Here is a 20,536-nt window from a genome sequence, read left to right as displayed (position 1 = left end):
ATCAGAAAAGTCCTGTTTGTTTGTTTTTTAAATAAAAAACATAGATTTGGTGCTTGTATAAATTTCCTGTGTCTGAAAATAACATAACTCTCCTTTATGTTCCACATAACTGCTTCTTGCCAAGTATTAATAATCCATCTGAAAACTCTGAAATTTTAAATTTAATATCATCTAATATTTTATGAAGTATCTTTATATATTGCAATAATCTTCTCTGCCTGGATTATTCTTCCTCCATTAAAGAATTTTTGCTTCTGGCACAAAAAGAATTCTTGCCATGATTGTGGGTGATTTTAATGTCCACATAAATTACCCTTTAATAAGTTGATGTGGTAGACTGTATTTTCCAAAGATGACCACAATAATATATTCCATCTTTCATGCTTCCCACATCAACAGTTAGAGCCTAAATTCCACTTCTATTGAATCCAGGCTGGTATTAGCAATTTCTTGACAAAGAATTCAGTGCAAGTGACATACAAATCTTTGCAGCTTCTGCCTGGGTCTCTTGGAAGGCTTAATCTTGGCATGTTTCCTGCTGAAACCCAGCTACTTTGCTATGAGAACCCCAAGGAACACAGATAAGCTATGTCTAAATGTTCTGGTAAATGGCCCCAGTTGGAATCCCAGCCAACACACAGCAACAACTGCCAGTTATATCAGTCAGCCATCTTGAACATCCAGCCCAACTGAGACTTTAGATATTTGTAGCTTCAACTGACATCGCACTACAATGCATGGGAGACTCAAAGAGAGAACCACCAAACTGACTGAAACCAATCCATAGAAACATGCAAAGTAATAATAGGCTGTTTAAAGCCAGTAACATTGGGGATGATTAGTTATAGCAATAGATAAATATTGCAGAAATTATTAGCAAGGAGTGGGATGTTGGTATAACAAAAACCTAAAATATGTAATAACTTTGGAATAAGTCAGCAGGCAGAATCAAAAGGGGACTTGAGGAGGTAGTTGACAAAGGCTTGAAAGACAGTAAGGAAATTATCACTGGAGGCTGCAGAAAAAGGTATGAGTACTATACAGTTGTGGGAACCATAGCTTGCAGTAAAATGAAAATAGATACCTAATTAACTGATACATTTGGACAAGGAGATTTTGAAGCAGAGTACTGAAAGTATCAGAATTAATTTTATGCCACATATGATAAGGTAAGATAAAGAGATATAAGCTAAAATTAAATTATTTAATGTTCAAGCAGAATATAGACTAAATACAAACAAGTTATGGATGAATAGGTTAAAAAAACAAAACTTTTCCCCAGCTTCTCCAAATGACAAAAAAAAAAAGAGTAGAGAGCCATTTGAGGGTATGCCTAAAAAATATTTTCAATTAGAAAAAAAAGCTTCTAAGAATCTTAAGGAAAATTTCCAGATAACCACAACTCCAGTCAAAATCAGACAGGGAGCAGCTTGGAAGATATCTTTGGGTGTACTTTTTATCTGATGAAGTAAGTTCTAAAAGATTTATATAGAACTCACAGTTTGTTTGTTCTTTAAGATAAATGTACAGATATAAGCACCATTAGCTTGGACAAAAAGGAACAGAGTTAGTTAGTGCAAAATGAAAAGAGACCTTCAGATCTTCAACTTCATTAGGCAGGAAGCAGGCAGAGAGAAATACTCAGATGTAAACACTGAAAACCAAATATGACATAGAATATAGAGCCAATTGCTCAGAGGTTGTAGCTAAGAGCCAAGTAGAATCATTTCCAGGGAACAAGAGTGGGTTTATATTAAGAAACTGGCGATAGCCCTGCCAGCGTGGCTCAGTGGTTGAGCATCAAACTATGAGCCAAGAGGTTACAGTTCAATTCACAGTCAGGGCATATGCCCAGATTATGGGCTTGATCCTCAGTGTGGGACATGACGGAGGCAGGTGGTCTATCTCTCACTCCTTCTCCTGTCCTCTCTAAAATCAATAAAAACATATTTTTAAAAAAGAAACTGGTACTATATCTCTGTATTTTAAAATCTTTAATGCACTAGTTTAAAGGCTAATATCATTCGCAATATTTCACAAATAAGTATCTTTGCAATTATTCTATCTCTGTATCACCATTGTACGTAGGCAGCTGATTTCTTTCTCATTTCTTTACTATTCAGGTCTTCAAATGAAGAGGAACTGCATTCAAGGAGCTGTATTCAAGGAACTGAGCCCAATGAGCCCTATTCACATTTTGCCCTGATTTAGAGGCTGAGATCCTAGCCTTTGAATAAAAGGCATAAGAGGATATAACTTTGGGATCTTAGGAAAGAGATGAATTTATTTTGCATATAGGAGGATATATGCATTATTCTGGCCAGAGGGTGGAGTGTTTTCAGGTTTTTATTTCCAAAGTATGGCTAAAATAATATCTTATATTCCACATATTTTTCTTAATATGATTTTGTCACTCCTACAAGAGGTGCCATTTAATTCTATTCCCCTTTTACCTGGGCTGGCCTTAGCAACTTCCTTGAGAAAAGAAGTCAACAGGTGAAATTTCAGGATATTGAAAGCTAGATTATAAGAAGCTTGTGTCTTCTCCTTTAGTGGCTTTTGACATTTGTTTATTAGACACTCTTCCTAGGACATAGCCACCGTACTGTGAGAGTCCCAGGCCACATGGAGAGTTCATGTGGTTGACATCCTGTCTGAGCTCCTAGTTAATAGCCAGAATCAATTGCATCAATTTTAGTCAAGCTTACAGATAACTGCATCTTCATCCAAAATTGATTGTAGCCACATCAGAGAGGGGCTTCAAATGACACTGCCCATCTGTCCCCAGTAAGAATCATAAGAGATAATAATAAACTGTTTTAAACCACTACATTTTGGGCTAATTTTGTGGTGCAATAGTCAATAACTAAAACAATTTGATTCTTTGGTTTTTTTCCCCCAAAGATCTTGACGATCCTACCTACTCTTCTTAATTCCTTGGACCTGAGAATTTGTATTGATAATAAATTGACCCTATTCTTTTTTTTTACATTTCCTCATTTTTTATGTATTCTCCTTACCAACATTAATTTCATGGTTCATTCTTAGAATTACTGCTTAATACAAATTTTCTATTTCTCTCTCTCCCTTCTCCGTTGGTAACACAATCATAAATACACCATGTGTGTACACACAAACACACACACACACACACATTTTATTGTGCATTTGCTCTATCCACTGAGCCAAACTGGCTAGGCGTGCTTTTTCAGCAACTCTCTAAATCAACTCTTCACAAATTTTGTGCCTGTTGCCAGTGTAAATGTGTTAACACCATATTTTAAATTTAGGTTTGCTAAACTCAAGAACATGCTTAATTAGATAGCATATAATCTATATCTACACTAATAAAAGAGAAAAATGGTAATTGGTGTACGACGCTACCCTTTTCATTGGCTAATCAGGGCTATATGCAAATTAACTGCCAACTAAGATTGGCAGTTAACTGCCAACTAAGATTGGCAGTTAACTGCCAACAAGACGGCAGTTAATTTGCATATGTAGGCACAATGCAGGGAGGCAAAAGGGAAAGCAGGAAGAAGCCCCCTGCCACTGACAGTGATCAGAAACCCAGGGGGGAGCTAAGAGCTGGGGGGCAGGGCAAAGGCGGCCCTGGGGCCGCCTTTGCCCTGTCCCCCAGCCATGATCGGAGAATCAGGCACCTTTTCCGCCCTGGCCAGTGATAGCAGGAAGTAGGGGTGGAGCCAGCGATGGGAGCTGGGCAAGGTCGAAGCTGGCAGTCCCAGGAGCTAGGGGTCCCTTGCCTGGGCCTAAAGCGGAATCCACAATCGCGGGGCTGCTGCAGCTGCGGGTCCCTGCTGCCCAGGCCGGATACCTCAGCCAGAGGCGTTAGGCCTGGGCAGGGGCGGAGCCTGCAACCGCGGAGAGCTGGGGGTCCCCTGCCCAGGCCTAATGCTTCGGCCAGAGGCGTTAGGCCTGGGCAGGGGCAGAGCGGGAGATCGCAGCGCTGCTGCCGCTGCGGGTCCCCACTGCCCGGGCCGGACACCTCAGCCAGAGGCGTTAGGCCTGGGCAGGGGTGGAGCCTGCAACCGTGGGGAGCTGGGGGTCCCCTGCCCAGACCTGACACCTCTGCCAGAGGCCTCAGGCCTGGTCAAGGGCCAGATCCGGTGATTGGTGATCGGAGAGTGATGAGGATCAACTCCTCTGGCCGAGGCATCAGGTCTGGGCCAGAGGCATCAGGCCTGGGTGGGGGGCGGAGCCGGGGACTGGGGGGATATGATGTTCCCCTTTCCCAGGCCTGAAGCCTGGGTCAGAGGCATCAGGCTTGGGTGGGGGGTGGAGCAAGCGATCAGAGGGAGTTGGGGGTCCCCTGCCCAGGCATGATTCCTGGGCCAGAGGCCTCAGGCTGGGGTGGGGGTCAGAGCCAGTGATCAGGGGGAGACAGGGGTCCCCTGTCCAAGCCTGACACCTCTGGCAGAGGCGTCAGGCCTGGGCAAGGGGCCGATCAGGCGATCAGAGGGTGATGGGGGTCTACGCCTCTGGCCGAGGCATCAGGCCTGGGCAAGGGGCAGAGCCAGCAATCGGAGGGGTCTGGGGGCCCCCTGCCCAGGCCTGACGCCTGGGCCAGAGGCATCAGGCCTGGGCTTGGGGCAGAACCAGTGATGGGGGGAAATGAGGGTCCCCTGCCCAGGCCTGACACCTCTGTCAGAGGCGTCAGGCCTGGGCAAGGGGCCGATCCTGCGATTGGAGGGTGATGGAGGTCAACGCCTGTGGGCTCCCAGTATGTGAGAGGGGGCAGGCTGGGCTGAGGGACACTCCCCCCCACACACACACACCCAGTGCACGAATTTCGTGCACCGGGCCCCTAGTATATATATAAAACCTTAATATGCAAATAGACCGAATGGCAGAACAACCAAACAACCGGTTTCTGTGACGTGTGCTGACCACCAGGGGGCGTGCGCTGAACATGGCGGGCATGGGCAGCAGGAGGCAGAGTGTGGAACATAGTGGGCATTGGCTGCGGTGGGATGGTTGCTGTCATTAGGATGAGACTCTGGTGATTACTGAAAATTCTTTGCTCCCACACTCCACAGTCCTGCCCAGCGCTTGCACCTGCTACCAGCACCAGCCCCACTTGCACCCACTGCTGGCACCGGAGCCATTTCTTGCGTCCACTGGCAGTGCATGACGCTGGCCCCAAACGCTTGGCTCTGTCAGTGAGTGCAAGCAGCGCCTGCTGGCCCAGATCTCCCCTTAGGACTTCTCCACCCTCCCCTGCTCCTGAGGGGCAATCAGGGCAGCAGCCGCCACTCGCACCTGCTTCTGGCACTGGCCCCAATCACTCTGTGCTGTCAGCAGGTGCTAGTGGGGCCGGCACCATCAGCATGTGGGAGAGGTGGCAGGAGTGGGGCTGCCAGCAGACAGGGGACCGGGGCCAGGTGGAGGCACAGTGGATGGGCTTAGACCCAACCCTGTGCCCACCACAGCCTTTCAGCCCACAGTTTCTTTCAAGGTGCATGAATTCATGCACTGGGCCCCTAGTTTGATAATAAAGGGAAAACTATTAGTAATTTCACATAAAAAACAAATATAAATTGGGACTTTTCCCACATAAACTGGGATATATGGCCACCTACATTTTGTATTGCAAGGCAATTACATTACATTTCTCTTTTTATTTTATCTCACACTCTTTAGATGATTATTTTATACCCTCTTTTCTTTCATCAAACTTCCAATACCTTCTTTTCTGTCATCATTCTCATTCATAGATGATCTTGCATTTACTTGCCTGAAGACATAGAAACAACAAGGAAGAAACTTCCACAGACATTTATAATTACACCTACCCACCTATCTACATCCACACCTTCATTTCTACTTTCTCTCTGGTTACTATGGATATCAAGATCCAACTGTTTACTTGTGCACTAAACGCCATTGTCTAATCCTACTTAAAGCCATCACTTCAACAATTCTCTCCTCATTCTTTAATTATTGTTTTTCTCTCTATAATGCATCTTTCTCCATCAATATAGAAAGTTAATAACATTTCTCTAATTTTATTCTTGACTATGTTTCCCTTCCAGCTCTTATCCCAGTTCTCTAGTTCCTTTTGCATTCCAACTCCTTAAAAGAGCTGTCTATGTTTACTAGTTCTAATTCTTTCCTCTCATTTTGTCTTTAACTCACTCCTACTCAAACATTATCACTGCACAGTTCTGTCCTTGTCAAGGTCAATAATGACCGCAATTTTTAGAATAGTGGTCTCAGTCCTCTTATTTTTTTTTTTTATTGTTTTAATCCTCATCCAAGGGTATTTTTCTTTTTCATTGATTTTTAGACAAAGTGGAAGGAAGAGGAGAGACAGAGAGAGAAACTTTTGTGAGAGACATACATTGATTGGTTGCCTTCTACACGCATGCTCCTACTGAGACCAGGAATCAAGCCTGCAACTGAGGTATTTACCCTTGACCAGAATCGAACCCTGGACCCTTTAGTCCATGTGGCTGAGGCTCCAACCACTGAGAAAACTGGCTAGGGCTTGGTTCTCTTACTCATCGATTTGTCATCAATACTTTATATAGTTGACCATTTCCCCCCTTTTGAGCTACTTTTTTACTTGACTGCAGTGGTTTTTTTCTCCTACCTCACAGACACTGCTTACTTGTCTCTTTCGCTAGTTTTTCCTTATCACGTAATCTGTATTAGGAATTAATTTTTGGTGCTCTTTAAACATATTCACCCTTTTAAAAATTATCATTTAACTTCAGAGCTTTAAATCTGATTATAGTAATGCTGATTAACAAATGTATATCTCCACTGTGGACCTTTTTTTTCAAGTTTCGACTCTTGCCTTAAAGTCCTATTCACAATTTTAACCCTTCTCCTGTCTTAAAAAATGCCCAGCCTTTAAGAGAAGACTGTGATATTACTGATGTGTCTCCCCAGAGATCTTATTTAAAAATTCACCTCTACTTTTAGCAGCTGGGACCACTGGTGCTCTGAGCCAACCACAGCCTCTCTGGGACAAAAATCTTTCAGAGGGTGGAGATAAGTGGGAGCAAATCTCAGATCTAGGAACTATGCTACTTGTGCTGGATCAAGTGTTTTCTAGTTCTGCTGACCACTGTGGCTGTGGTGAGTATTGAATGAATATGAACAGAAAACTAAGGTTACAGACAGTTCCGTCAAGCTAGGAGCAGAAGTCGGGGAAGATAGAGAGGGATGACAATCACACAAAGATTTGACCTTGGCTATTCTGGAGATCATCTCAGATTATCCCCAGCTTTCTATTTTAGGAGGTACAGTTTCTTGAACGGCTTAGGTATTTAGCTATCTTTATTTCATACCCAAACTTGTCATCAATATGTTCTTATTTTCTGTGTACCTGAATTCTTTCTGCTACAGTTAGAGTTTTTAGTCTCTTGTCATTTTCCTTATGGTTTCAAGACAAGCCAGTCAAATAGATCTCCAGGAACAGCTTTCCTTAAAAATACTGATGAGGTCATTTTTTTTTTAAGACTAACTGCATCTTATTCTCACTTATATTGGTCAGACCAGCCAGATGAGAGTTAAGGTACATGTATGTTAGGGAGTGACCTCGTTCTTGAGTACCTAGGACCTTCACAGTGCCCTGAGAAAGACTGGAGGGTCAGAAAACTCATCTGATTTCCAGTTTCCCTAGTGACTGAATACAGCTTGAACCCTCCAAATCTAATTCCCTAATTTCCTTCTGTAATTTCACATGCAGAAAACTTAGAAACCTCTAAGCCGTGAATTCTTGCTTCAATAAACCCCAGGTTCTGTGTACCTTTTCCAGGGCAAAATCAGTGGCTGCCAACTGAACAGCCTAATAGTTGTTTTTTCTTTAACAGTAATAGGATAAACATTTCTTCATTCTTAGTGGCAGCACAGACTCATGCCTATGACTTCTTTTATGGAGTCTCCATCTCTGAGTAGGCAGCTTATATAACTTTTTTTTCATAGTGTGCAAGTCAGTGTAACATTTTAACACATATATTGGAGATTATTTGACATTATTATTATGTTATATTATGTCTTAACATTATTATATTATGTCTTCTTATTAAATGAGTTTAATATATCATGGAACATGTATGTTCTTACTCTTCAGTATATAGCATATATCTAGAAGAATTCCTGGTACATATTAGACGCTCAATAAAGTTTTTTTGACAAAGTAATTAAATAAAAGAGCAGCATTACAAAGAATAATAATGTTCACAAAATAGAAGCCTAAGACATTGAAGGGGAATAATGCTTGTTTAATGTAGAATTTTTAGAGACATTGACTAATGAAAGGAAAATATTCTCAGACTCAGAGTGTCTAATGTTGAGAATGGCTCCCTCAAAAGCACACATACTCTCTGCCACTAGATTTGAATAAGCAACTGCCAGGTGCCCACTTTTCAAGATATTACAGGTTAGGAGTTAAGCATCACATAATTATTGAACTATATATACCTTGTAACTCGTTTTCCAATTTATGAACATATTATATTCCATTGATTTATATATATATGGTGTCCCAAAAATATATACATACTTTAACAGCCGATAGCTCAAGTTTGAAAATGAAATGTATTTTAATAAACACTGCCTTTATAATTATTATTCAAAGTGTGTATATACATTTTTGGGGACACCCTATATTGTTTAAAATTCTTAGGAATTTCCAGGATAGAAGTAAAAAAGTATTTATACTTTTCCACCATAAGCATTGATATGTTTACAATAAATCTTATTTTTCTGTTATAACTCGATTTTTGAATTTTTAAGGATATACAAAATTACACTAGGATTGGCACTAAGCTCTATTGTTTGGCTTTAAAATTCAAACAAAATAATAATTTTATTGGTAATTAATATTTATAATTACATTATTATCTATATAATTTATAGTTACAGTAAACTGTTGACTTAAAGTAGTAAACTTGCATTAATATATGAGAAATACCTGCAATATTGCAATTAATAAACAAAATGATTTGGTCTTTTAATAATGCAGTTGTAGATGAATAGGGGATTGAAGGAAAATATTCTTTTTAATTATTATATTGTTTTTTATATTATTTTAGGTGTTTCCATATTCTAAAACTTTTTAGATGACAGCAAATGAACTTAACATTGATGTCTCTTCTAAACACCAGGGTGTTTGAGTCACAAAGACTGAACTTCAATAGGTAGGAATGATGATTCTGACTTCACCTACTAGAATCTCTCAAGGTAAGATGACTCCAAGGAAAAAATAGTTCTGTATCTATTTTCTTCTTTCCTATTGGCATAATCTTAAATTCATTGACTAGTCACTCCAAGAACTGATATAACTCACCACTATGCTTCCCTTCCCATGGCACACTTCATCTTGAAGTTTTCCTGGAGCACATACCTGTGTAGCTCCTGGCTGACCTGTCATATCAGGGCTCACATTTTAAAGTAGACAAAAGAGACACCGAAGTTATGTTTATAATCAAACTAATTCATGTGGCCAATCAGGAAAACAGAAAAAATGTATAGATTAGATTAGATTAGATTAGGTTAGATTAGAAGCATATCAAAGACCTTATAAAGGAGCACGTCTTGGAGTATATAGAGTGAAAAAAACACAATGAGCATTGTAGTTCTGTGAGAGAAGATCCAAAAGGAAGGCTCCTAAGAAGAAACACCCTTTGCAACCATGGTCATTTATTCAAAAATGTTTAAAATATTTTCAATTGTAGTATTCAATCCTTTATCCTTGTACTTGTTAAACATTACTTATTACCCTAATGTATCAAAGGCATTGATGCTGAATATAGAGAAATAAATGAGATGCAGAAATTTCATAGTGTAATGGGCAAGAAACATACATATAATTTTAAAACAAGTTTATATTTCCTAAGGAGAGTATGCTGAAGATGTATGGTTCTCACACCACAGCAGAAGCAACCTTAGAAGGGCTTCATAGAGGAAGGTTACTCAGCTGGGTTTGAATGATTGTTAGTACCTTGGCAGGTGACCAACTTGGAACAGCCATTTTGGGCAAAAAAACAAACCATCATATGAAAATGCATGCGGATGTGACAAAACATGCTTTGGGATATTTCAAAATGTCCAAAATTAGATATGACTTATATGTGGTTGGAACATGAAGCATATAGTAGAATGTGGTGATAACTAATGCTAGATAATTGGCAAAGAGCAAGAAAAAGATCAAGAAGAGCTCTGCACATCATTCTATAAAAACACTAGTGGGAAACAAATTTCATGCTCAAGTAGGTAGTGTGAGTACAGTGTGATACAGAAACCATTAGCAAAGATGTGGGTCAGCATAGAGAACTGACAAGTGCTTGTGAAGTCCCAGGGTTAGTGAAATGGAAAAGAGTAGAATATGGTTGCCAGTGGAAATCAGACCAGAGAAGGCTGTTCACAGAGAGGTGCAGCAGTTTACAGCAATCCCACAGGAGGGAGCTGAAAGAATAAATCTCTGACTTTCTTCCAATCTCCTGTTGGTGTTTCTTATTGCCAAATCCAACCAGAAGTAAGAGGGTAGGGAAGTCTGTTGATGTGGACCAGTGTCCCAAGGCCCAGACATAATGGAAAGTGGTGGAGTGTAGACCAGAGGAGGTCAATAAAAAATATACTGTATTGCATACACTAAGAAATTTGCATTTTAGCTGACTGTATTCACATGCTAAAATATTTAGGCAGCAATATAGAGGCGTCACTGAAAGATAGAAATCCTGAAAGTGGGCATATTAGTTATATAGCTATTTTAATAACCCAGGCAAGAAATGAGGAAGGCATCAATTGTAGAAGAATTGGTGGGAATGAAAGGCAAGAAATTGAATAAACATGTAGGAAAAATAAGTGGCATTGAGATGACTTTCTTTCATTTTCTAACCACTTTTAGGAAGAGAAAGCCTTCTGTTCTCTGCATCATTATGATCTCTGCATCTGCCTCCAATGACACTGCCTTCCACCCTTCCACATTTATTCTTCTTGGAATCCCTGGGATGCAAGACCAGCATGTTTGGGTTGCCATCCCCTTCTGCTCCATGTATATATTCGCTCTGGTTGGCAATAGTACCATCCTGTACATCATTCTGACAGAAAGAACTCTACATGAGCCAATGTACCTCTTCCTGTGTCTACTTTCCATCACTGACCTGGTACTCTGTTCGACCACATTGCCCAAAATGCTGACTATCTTTTGGCTTAGGTCCCACATAATTTCCTACCATGGCTGCCTCACCCAGATGTTTTTTGTTCACACTGTCTTTGCCACCGAGTCTGCTGTTCTGCTGGCCATGGCTTTTGACCGCTATGTGGCTATCTGCCGTCCACTTCATTATACATCCATCCTCAACGCCACAGTGATCGGGAAGATTGGGCTGGCATGTGTGGCCCGTGGCCTTCTCTTTGTTTTCCCCTTTGTCATCCTCATAGAACGCTTACCTTTCTGCGGACATCACATCATCCCCCACACCTACTGTGAGCACATGGGCATTGCCAAGCTGGCCTGTGCCAGCATCAAGCCCAACACCATTTATGGTCTCACTGTGGCACTTTCAGTCACTGGCATGGATGTGATCCTCATCGCCACTTCGTATGGCTTGATCCTGCAGGCTGTGCTGCGTCTACCCTCCAAGGATGCCCAGTTCCGAGCATTTAGCACTTGTGGAGCCCACATTTGTGTGATTCTAGTCTTTTATATCCCTGCCTTTTTTTCTTTTTTCACCCACCGCTTTGGCCACCAAGTACCTCCTCATGTCCACATTGTACTTGCAAATCTCTATCTCCTGTTGCCCCCTGTTCTCAACCCCCTGGTCTACGGCATTAACACTAAACAGATCCGCCTGAGACTATTTAGCTTTTTTATGTGGAGGAGGTAACTATACTCTTTCCATACCCCAAAGACCAAGGGAAAAAGTTATAATTAATCTCCCACCTTCTCCAGCACCTCCTTTCCTTGGACTAGAGGTTGCTGCTTCTGTTAATCCAAGCCAGACAGTATCATATGTTACCTGAGAGTTTTTGAAGTATTTAGAACAACTTATTTATACCTGACCAATCAACAGAATACTATTTTCCTGTAAACCTATTATATGCCCCATAAACTAGCCTGTGGATCTTGAATCCTCTTAAGGGAAGGTCAATAGGCAATGCAGTACATTTAAAAGTAAGAGCCAAAAATATTTATTCTCTCGATGTACAGAAATCTCATGTGCTAGAAGTAGAGAAAAAGTGGTCATAAAAAAACCATTTACTTATAGCTTCAAGAAATTTAGAATACATACACACACACACATACATTGATTGATTGATTGCTAGCACTTTCTTATACCAAGTGCATTTACAGTGAGGCTGTCATCCCTAGATGAGAGATGTCTGTGAGGCTCCATGATCCTCTGGATCCAGGTTTAGGTTTAAAATAGATGAAGATGATTCCTGGGTGTCTTATTGTGAAGCACAGGTACCAATGGGAAAACCATAGCACAACTTTCTAAAGGAATGACTACAAAGATGAGCCTTGTAACTAATTACCTCATGACAAATGACCTTTGCATTTTTTATGATATTCAAAGAGTGATGAGCTTCACATGTGGATTATTTTTGGCCCATTGTGAACTCAGTCTGACCTTTTGTTTACCCCATTTAGTTATCAGCTCTTTGGGTATATTAGAATTTCCTGAACACAGCGTTTCTTGATATTGTTATTTAGGGTATCCTAGGAAAGTCAGTGTTGGCCTTTGTGCTCTAGCAAAGCTACTTTTGACAAGAGCTGGGTTTTTTGTATGTTTGCTTGTTTGTTTTGGAAACCTTGAAAGAAATAAAAGCAAATAATAAGTCTATCCCCTACACAATACATTAATCTTCTGAATTTCATAGGTGAATAAGGCACAGTACCCAATCAGAAAACTCACAATCTAGGGAGAGAAGAAGGTAACTATAATAGAATATGGTATTTACAGCGACAAGGAGTAAAAAGGTATTGGAGCAAAGATAAAAATGTTTATGTTAAGAAACTTTTCTTTTTTTCTTACAGTGAGGTAATCATTATTGTCTGATCCACCTTGATTCTAGGCTCTCTTTCCATGAGCTGAGGCAAGAAGCTACAACCTGTCCATAAATTGAGAGTATATTTTTGTTACAGAGTAGGAAAATTTTTAGGCCTGCTTAATTACCTAGTCACCTCAGCAGCTTGACAGCCTGTGCAAAGTCTCTAGGAACTGAGCTCACACACCTGAGCAACGGCCCATAAAGAACAAACAGATCAACACACCTGAGCAACAGGCCCTCAAAGCACAGACAGAACAAAATTAAGAACAGTCCTGACCTTTAAGTTACCCAGAAAGGAGTAACAGGAGAAGGATGAATAGCTTGGCTAAAACTACGCAATGAGCTTTTGTAACTTGGCTTTGCCTGCTATGGGAACCTGAGCATGGATGTATCTGTCCCCTTTAAATATTGGACCCTGCAGATGATCGGGGCCGCTTCTCTCTTGGGCTTCCTGAGTGGAGGAGTGGACACTGGCCAGTCAATAAAGGCTCTCTAAATCTTAATCCGTCTGGAGTTCTGGTCATTCTGTAGCTCACACTCCACAACAATTTTTGGTTGTTCCCTGTCATTATCACCCTTAAGGACCACCTCAGGACAGAGAGAAAAGATGATTGTGACCAAGATTTCTGCCTGTTATTAGAGCATGTTATTATTTCTGCAGGGGGAAGCTCTGTGGATGTGTCCATAAAAGCAGGTGTATCTGTGCTTGCCTCTTTATGGCCCTTTCTGTTGATGTATTGATTGTCCTACGCCATTTATTCTGCCGTTTACTTTCCTCTGCCACTGCTTCTTTCTTACTGACACATAACTGAACAAAGTCCCTACAGGGCCTGTCTGGGCAGAACTTGTATGACATCAGGATTTAGAATCTGGCTCTCTAAGTCCTGCTTCTGTTTAGTGTTTCCATAATTTTGTGATTGTTTTACTCTGCCTTGTACATTTTGAATAAACTTAGCAAAATACTGTTTGACAAACTTTAATCACTTAATTCCTCTGAACGAACCAGAAAAAAAATAAAGCAACATCTGGCCCCAGAAGTTGAGGAGATTCTGGGATCTGAGAGGCTGGAGGTGGGGTCAATGTGAATTGAAAATGGGCTGGGAAATGTCAGGGGCAAAGCCATTGGCCTGGGGAAAAAGTTAGAGCCTGAAAATCAGAAAGAGGCTAGCAATAGCTAGACCTTGAGGCTAAGAACAGCATGGGTGGTACCTCTGATGCCTCCAGGAACATGATTACTCTGTGGAGTTATCCACTTAATGGATTAAGTGAAGTTAATCCATTCCTGGCTCTCACTTGGGAATGAGGGCCTCTGGAATACACAAACTACCAGACCCTGAACAGGTTACATACCCAGGTGTACTTTCACCCTCTCTCTCCTTAGGTTCCTCAGGACTGGCAAAGTCTGGAACATCTTGTAATCACTAAAGTCCAACCTTATCCTCTGGGAGCTCAGGACAACCTCCAGGGCCAATATTATACATAATTGTAGTCGTATCTTGTGTGTGTGTTTGGGGAAGGAAGGAGTAGCAAAGAGATAATTCTGGGCACCCTGGGAGCCCTTACTTAGGTTACTTAAAGGGCCACTTCATGGATTCTGGGTACCTAAAACTGAGGAGAAGAGAGATGCCAGGCCATTAGTGTGCTCTCCAAGAGCCACATGAATATTTGATAAGATATACCTACACACATGTGGACACACCTACACACCCACTTTTGAAGGTGTCTGATAGCAGTTTCCCTCTCTCACATCACCTCACTCACATTCAGGTAAGTAGTTCTAGGTGGGGGTGGGCTTTGTATTCACATTCCGATAGCCTAGTCTCTGAAGTTCAGGAGCTCAAAACCCCACCACCTGCTTAATTGCAGTCATCATTGCACAGTTCATAAAAAAAAGGTCTTCACAAGTCCCCTATCTTCTCCAAATGTATACTATTTAATTTGTGGATGAACAATTTTATTATAAACTTTTTAGGTTATCTTATTTTATGAAAACTCTTCTTGACCTTTTAGATCTCTGGCTGCTGAGAGGCATATGTAATATTTTGTCAATTTCTTTTTGTATTTTTATCCATTTTTGTTTTATGTACTTCAAGTTATATTCTTTAAGAGGATACACTTTCATTTATTAATATATACTTATATATGTAATGTTGATTTTGTTCATGAATAATGAATCCATTTGTCCTCAATAAAACATTATCAAAATACATTGTCAGATATTAATGTTGTAATAGCGTGTTTTACTACTATGATACTGTAGTATATGCTATCACGATTTCAGAATTATTTTTATGTACGTTAATATTCCAATTCTTGTTTTCCACTTTGAAAATCTTCATTTTTGCTTAAACTGATACTGATGCAGTTTCTTCCTTGTTCCTCTCAGGTTCTTCACCAGGGTTCTACCATGACTATTTGCAATGCCTCCCAGGGCCATCCTTCTTTCTTCATTCTGCAAGGCATTCCTGGGATGGAGGACAAACACAGATGGATATCTATCCCCTTCTCATCCATGTACTTCCTCACCATCCTTGGGAACTGCACCATCCTCTTCACCATCTCCACAGAGCGCTCCCTGCACAAGCCCATGTTCCTGCTCCTCTGCATGTTGGCCCTCACAGACCTAGGCATGTCCACAACCACCATTCCCAAGGTGCTCTGCATCTTCTGGTTTGGCCTGAGCAAGATCAGTTATGAGGGCTGCCTGGTCCAGCTGTTTTTTATCCACTCCATCTCTGCTTTGCAGTCTGCCATCCTAATGAGCATGGCCTTTGACCGCTATGTGGCCATCTGTGAGCCCCTGCGCTATGCCACCATCCTGTCCAATAGTCGCATTGGGCTCATTGGCCTAGTGAGTTTAGTGAGAGCCATCCTGTTCATTATGCCGATGCCCATCCTCCTTCAGAAAATGCCCTTTCACGCCAATCGTGTCATCCCCACCACCTACTGTGAGCACATGGCTGTAGTGAAGATGGTGTGTGTGGACACCACAGTCAACAGGATATATGGTCTAGTGGTGGCCTTGCTGGTTGTTGGGCTAGACATCTCAGCTATTGCCTCATCTTATGTGCTAATCATCCGGGCTGTACTGCGGCTCTCTTCTAAGGAAGCCCACCACAAAGCCGTTAACACCTGCACCACACACATCTGCGTCATGCTTATATCTTACACTCCCTCGCTTTTCTCTTTTCTCACTCACCGCTTTGGTCAGGGCATTCCACCCCACATCCACACCATTCTAGGCAACCTCTACTTCCTTGTACCTCCAATGCTCAATCCTATTATTTATGGAGTGAAAACCAAGGAGTTTCAGGAAAAAGTGACCAAACATATATGCTGTAGGAAGGAGCCTATAACCATTACCCAGGGTCGGAATCCTGACTGATCATCCAGCATGGTAGGTCTGAGAGAAACAGGCTAAGTAGATTCAATTCCTGGGAGACTTGGCTAGTAGTAGAAATTGTCATATTGACAGATTAGCTGCCTGAATCACTTGAATATGATGCTAAGACACAAGAGACTACTTGCTCGCACTGATTCCAATGCCAGGCAATTATGAAAGGAAAGTAATGACATCTGCTCTCCATACCTGACATGGGAGTTAGAAAAATTATATGTGATAATCTATGTAAAAGCACTTTAAACAACAACACACACCAAACACATGTAAAATGTTGTCTTACAGACAGAACATAAGAACAAACAATAACTTGCTCACTACTTAGCACAGGCAAGTCCGGTTGTGTGTCTGTTTGGGTGTGTATTTGTATTTGTGTGCTTAAGGGGAGGTGGGAAGTGAAGATTATGTATGGGGAATGAGAAGGTACATGGAAAGTACAAAACTATTTCTAAACTCTTTTTTTTTTAATCCCTGCTGTCAGAGCCTTGCATTTGGGCAACATGACTTGTTGCTTTCTTGTAAACTAGAGAATATGGACAAGAAACATAATCTCTAATTCCCAAAGAAATTTCAGAAGAAAAAGAAAAATGGAAAGCTCCTAAGCTTATAAGATTAATATGCATTTTAAACTAATTTCCCACTTGTAAAAACTCCTAGGGTAAACTGTCCTGCTTGTCTCAACTAATTCCAGTGTTTGAGAGAATCGCTTACAGAGACAGTTCTGAGAATGTTCTGTTAGTGGTTATAATTACAAAAGTCAGATTTATACTGGAAATATTTGGCTACAGACCTCTGCAAAGCAATTTCTCTGAGAGCCCAGAAAGAAGTAAGAGTAAGTACTTGGAACAGCTTGTGTAATTCAGATCCTGTGCCCGATATGGGATTTCATTAAATTCAGAAGATATTGTTTATCACTCTTGACACTGATTAGAAATTTAGTGGCCAATATTTTAAGATGCATGAAGTTTGAAAACAGAAAGAGTCTCAGGTTATTCAACATATTATAGAACTAATGTATGAAGATAGAATTTAATGAAAAAGATACCTACCCTTAAGGCTACATAACCACTATTTTAAAAAGACTTAAAAAATTTAAACTACAGTAAATAAACAAAACGTCTCTAGAGTGTGGTGCCTGATATGATATATAATAAGAAAGGCTCAAGTTTATGGAATAATTCAATAACAAGGGCAGAGAAAGCTGGGATATTTCATGCACTGCCTATCTGAAATGAATACCAAGAGTAGATACTTAACCCACCATAAATATATAATAACAAAAAACTCACTCAGCTAAAACATTTAGCTAAAACTCACTCAGCTAAAACATTTAGTTAAAACACATCAGCTAAAACTCACTCATCATAAAACATTTGTTTTATGATGAACCATTTAATTGACCAATAAGTATCATCAGATTGTGAAATGGACCAAGGCAACATTAGCCTGACGAGCTGTGGTTGCAAAAATTACTTTTTGCTGAGATCTTAAAATGATTTTTTAAAGATCTGATTCAAACGGGATTGATGTAGAGAAGCAGAGTTCATATGCCAGAAAATATTATCCACCTTTCATAATTATTTAATTTTCCCTTTTTCTTTGGTGAGATAGTTTTAAAAAATGATTTATTTGCACCTAAACACAATATATATTCTTGGAATTGTGCCAGGAAAACTGGAAGGAGCAATAGATTCTGGGGAATTAAGGGAACTAAAGAAAATCAAAGAAAATGCAAGAAGAAAGACTAACTGTGCCTGTCCTTTCTGACTTGGACATCTTCCTTCTTCAAAGGTGTTATCGATCTATCGTTGATTGTTTCTACTGAGGGATGAGCCTGATTCCTCTCCTGTGAGCTTGCTGAAAATGTGACAGATGACACTAATATTAAGTATTTTTCTTTCCATGGCTATAGAGTTGTTCCTAGTCATGTAAAAGCTAGAAAAATGTTCACATATTTCATATTTTGGTGAAGTTTAATCACTTGCACTTGTCTGTTGGGTATTTCAAAGTTGAATGATGACAGGGTCTACTTCACTGTCATTATCTCCATTATCTATGTCAGCAGTTCTCAACCTGTGGATCATGACCCCTTTGGTCCTGCTAGATGCCTTTCACAGGGGTTGCCTAAGACTATCCTGCGTATCAGATATTTACATTATGATTCATAACAGTAGCAAAATTAAAGTTATGAAGTAGCAGCGAAAATAATTTTATGGTTGGGTCACAACATGAGGAAATGTATTTATATTTTATTTTTTATTTTTTACAGAGAGGAAAGGAGAGGGATAGAGAGTTAGAAACATTGATGAGAGAAAAACATCAATCAGCTGCCTCCTCACACTCCCTACTGGGGATGTGCCCAAACCAAGGTACATGCCCTTGACCGGAATGGGAGGAACAGTATTTAAAGGGCCAGAAGGTTGAGAACCACTGATCTATGTATAATTTGAAATGGTCTCAAGCTCCCAAATGGAGTATAAATAATTATATAATGCTAGTTATATAAATGTCTTCTAATAAATGATCAGGGAGGTGACACCTCTGACCAGAGTCTAGGGTTAGCATTGGAGACTCAAAAAGAGAGTTCCCTCAAATACAGAGCCGAAGACAAAAACTTGCTTATTGGCAGTTTATTTTAAAAGGTGATCACAGAGAGTGGGAGTGCAAAACAGGCAGAGTGAAGCTGTGAAGGAAGAAAATCCAATGCAAGGAATTGTAATCCAGTTTTACCCTGCTAGTGGAGACTGGTGTCCAACCCTGCCAGGACCCTTGGAGGAACCTTATGAAATATTTCACAACTGTCCTTCCCAGGGAATGAAAGGATCATACTCAATTGATGATGTGGGGCTCATGGACTGCCTACCAAGTGTTTACTTTCCCATACTTCTGGGTTGTGTGTGCATGACAGAGAGCTGGTTGCTAGGGGTGTCCTGTGCCATGGAGTTAGGGCAGCTCCATGGGAAGAAGCCCTATGTTCTATACATGACCTGATTACACCTTCATGGAACTGGTCACCGTAACAGTGGCTGAATAAGGTGTGACCAAGCAAGTGGTGTGCCCGGATTGTCTAATGTAACAAGCTACAGCTTGGGGACCACTATAAATCTGGTCGTAGAATATTTTAATTTTTAGTTAATTATTAAGCGAACATAAGAAAAATTAAATCTTAAGATAAGATAGGTGCTTTAAGTGTCTTTTATAGAAAAAGGTATATGGTGAGAATTAAACAAGAAACAATTTCTCTGGGCAAAATTAAATGATATTTTATTAATTTTACAAAGAAGAACACATTATTATAATTTTGTTAATTTATTCAATAACATCTCTTAGCAACTGTTCCATATGAGCACAAACAGACCTATTTTATTATTTTTCATGCCTCCTTAGCATTTCTTTGTATGTTTGTTAAATTTATTTCAGCTGTCACTTATTAATGGACAGATGGTTGTTCCAGGCTTTTGTTGTTTAAAAAGGTCATATGAGCATCTTATTACATTGGCCCTTTTTTCTGCATATGGCAAGTATTATTGAAGTGTAAATATGTAAATATGGTACCATTATAGGGAAGGAAATATATTGTCTTTTTACTTTCTTATTGTTGTTCTTTTTGCCTGATCACCAAAATACACCACATGAAATGTAAGCATTAAAATGTAAAGTGTATAGCCCTAGCCAGTTTGGCTCAGTGGATAGAGCATTGGTCCTGGATTCAATTCTGGTCAAGGGCATGTCCCTTGGTTGCAGGTTCCCTGGCCCTGGTCGGGGTGCGTGAAGGAGGCAATCAATTGATGTGACTCTCTCACATCAGTGTTTCTCTCTGTCTCTCCCTCCTGCTTCCACTCTCTCTAAAAATCAATGGAAAAATATCCTCGGGTGAGGATTAACAAAAAATAGAAATAAAATAAAATGTGAAGGGTATAAAATAAACATTCCACTCAGCTAATGACTGGTAATAGTTGACATTGTATTAAGTTTCTTAGAGCTAATGTAAGAAACTATCACAAGCTAGGTAGCTTAAAACAGCATTTTTTTTCTCCGTGGTCTGGAGGCTGGAAATCCAAAGTCAAGTTGTCAGCAGGGTCACACTCCCTCTGAAAGTTTTGAGCA

At 40.4% G+C, this 20,536-nt stretch overlaps 2 protein-coding genes across 2 annotated transcripts; both read left to right on the top strand.

Annotated features, from left to right (window-relative positions):
• Positions 1-10,847: 10,847 nt before the first annotated feature.
• Positions 10,848-11,861, top strand: LOC308524050 (olfactory receptor 52D1-like; the record flags this gene model as incomplete). The annotated part of the gene is made up of 1 exon (XM_081098204.1): positions 10,848-11,861. One exon carries the CDS (start codon positions 10,848-10,850, stop codon positions 11,859-11,861), a length of 1,014 nt encoding a protein of 337 aa, XP_080954330.1.
• Positions 11,862-15,436: 3,575 nt separating this feature from the next.
• LOC308525454 (olfactory receptor 52P1-like) lies at positions 15,437-16,414 on the top strand (the record flags this gene model as incomplete). The annotated part of the gene is made up of 1 exon (XM_081100274.1): positions 15,437-16,414. The coding sequence occupies one exon, from the start codon at positions 15,437-15,439 to the stop codon at positions 16,412-16,414; it is 978 nt and encodes a 325-aa protein (XP_080956400.1).
• Positions 16,415-20,536: the final 4,122 nt, after the last annotated feature.

Source organism: Myotis nattereri (genome assembly GCF_964212035.1).
Source record: "Myotis nattereri genome assembly, chromosome: 9".
Lineage (NCBI taxonomy): Eukaryota > Metazoa > Chordata > Mammalia > Chiroptera > Vespertilionidae > Myotis > Myotis nattereri.
This window is presented reverse-complemented; position numbering and strand designations above follow the sequence as displayed.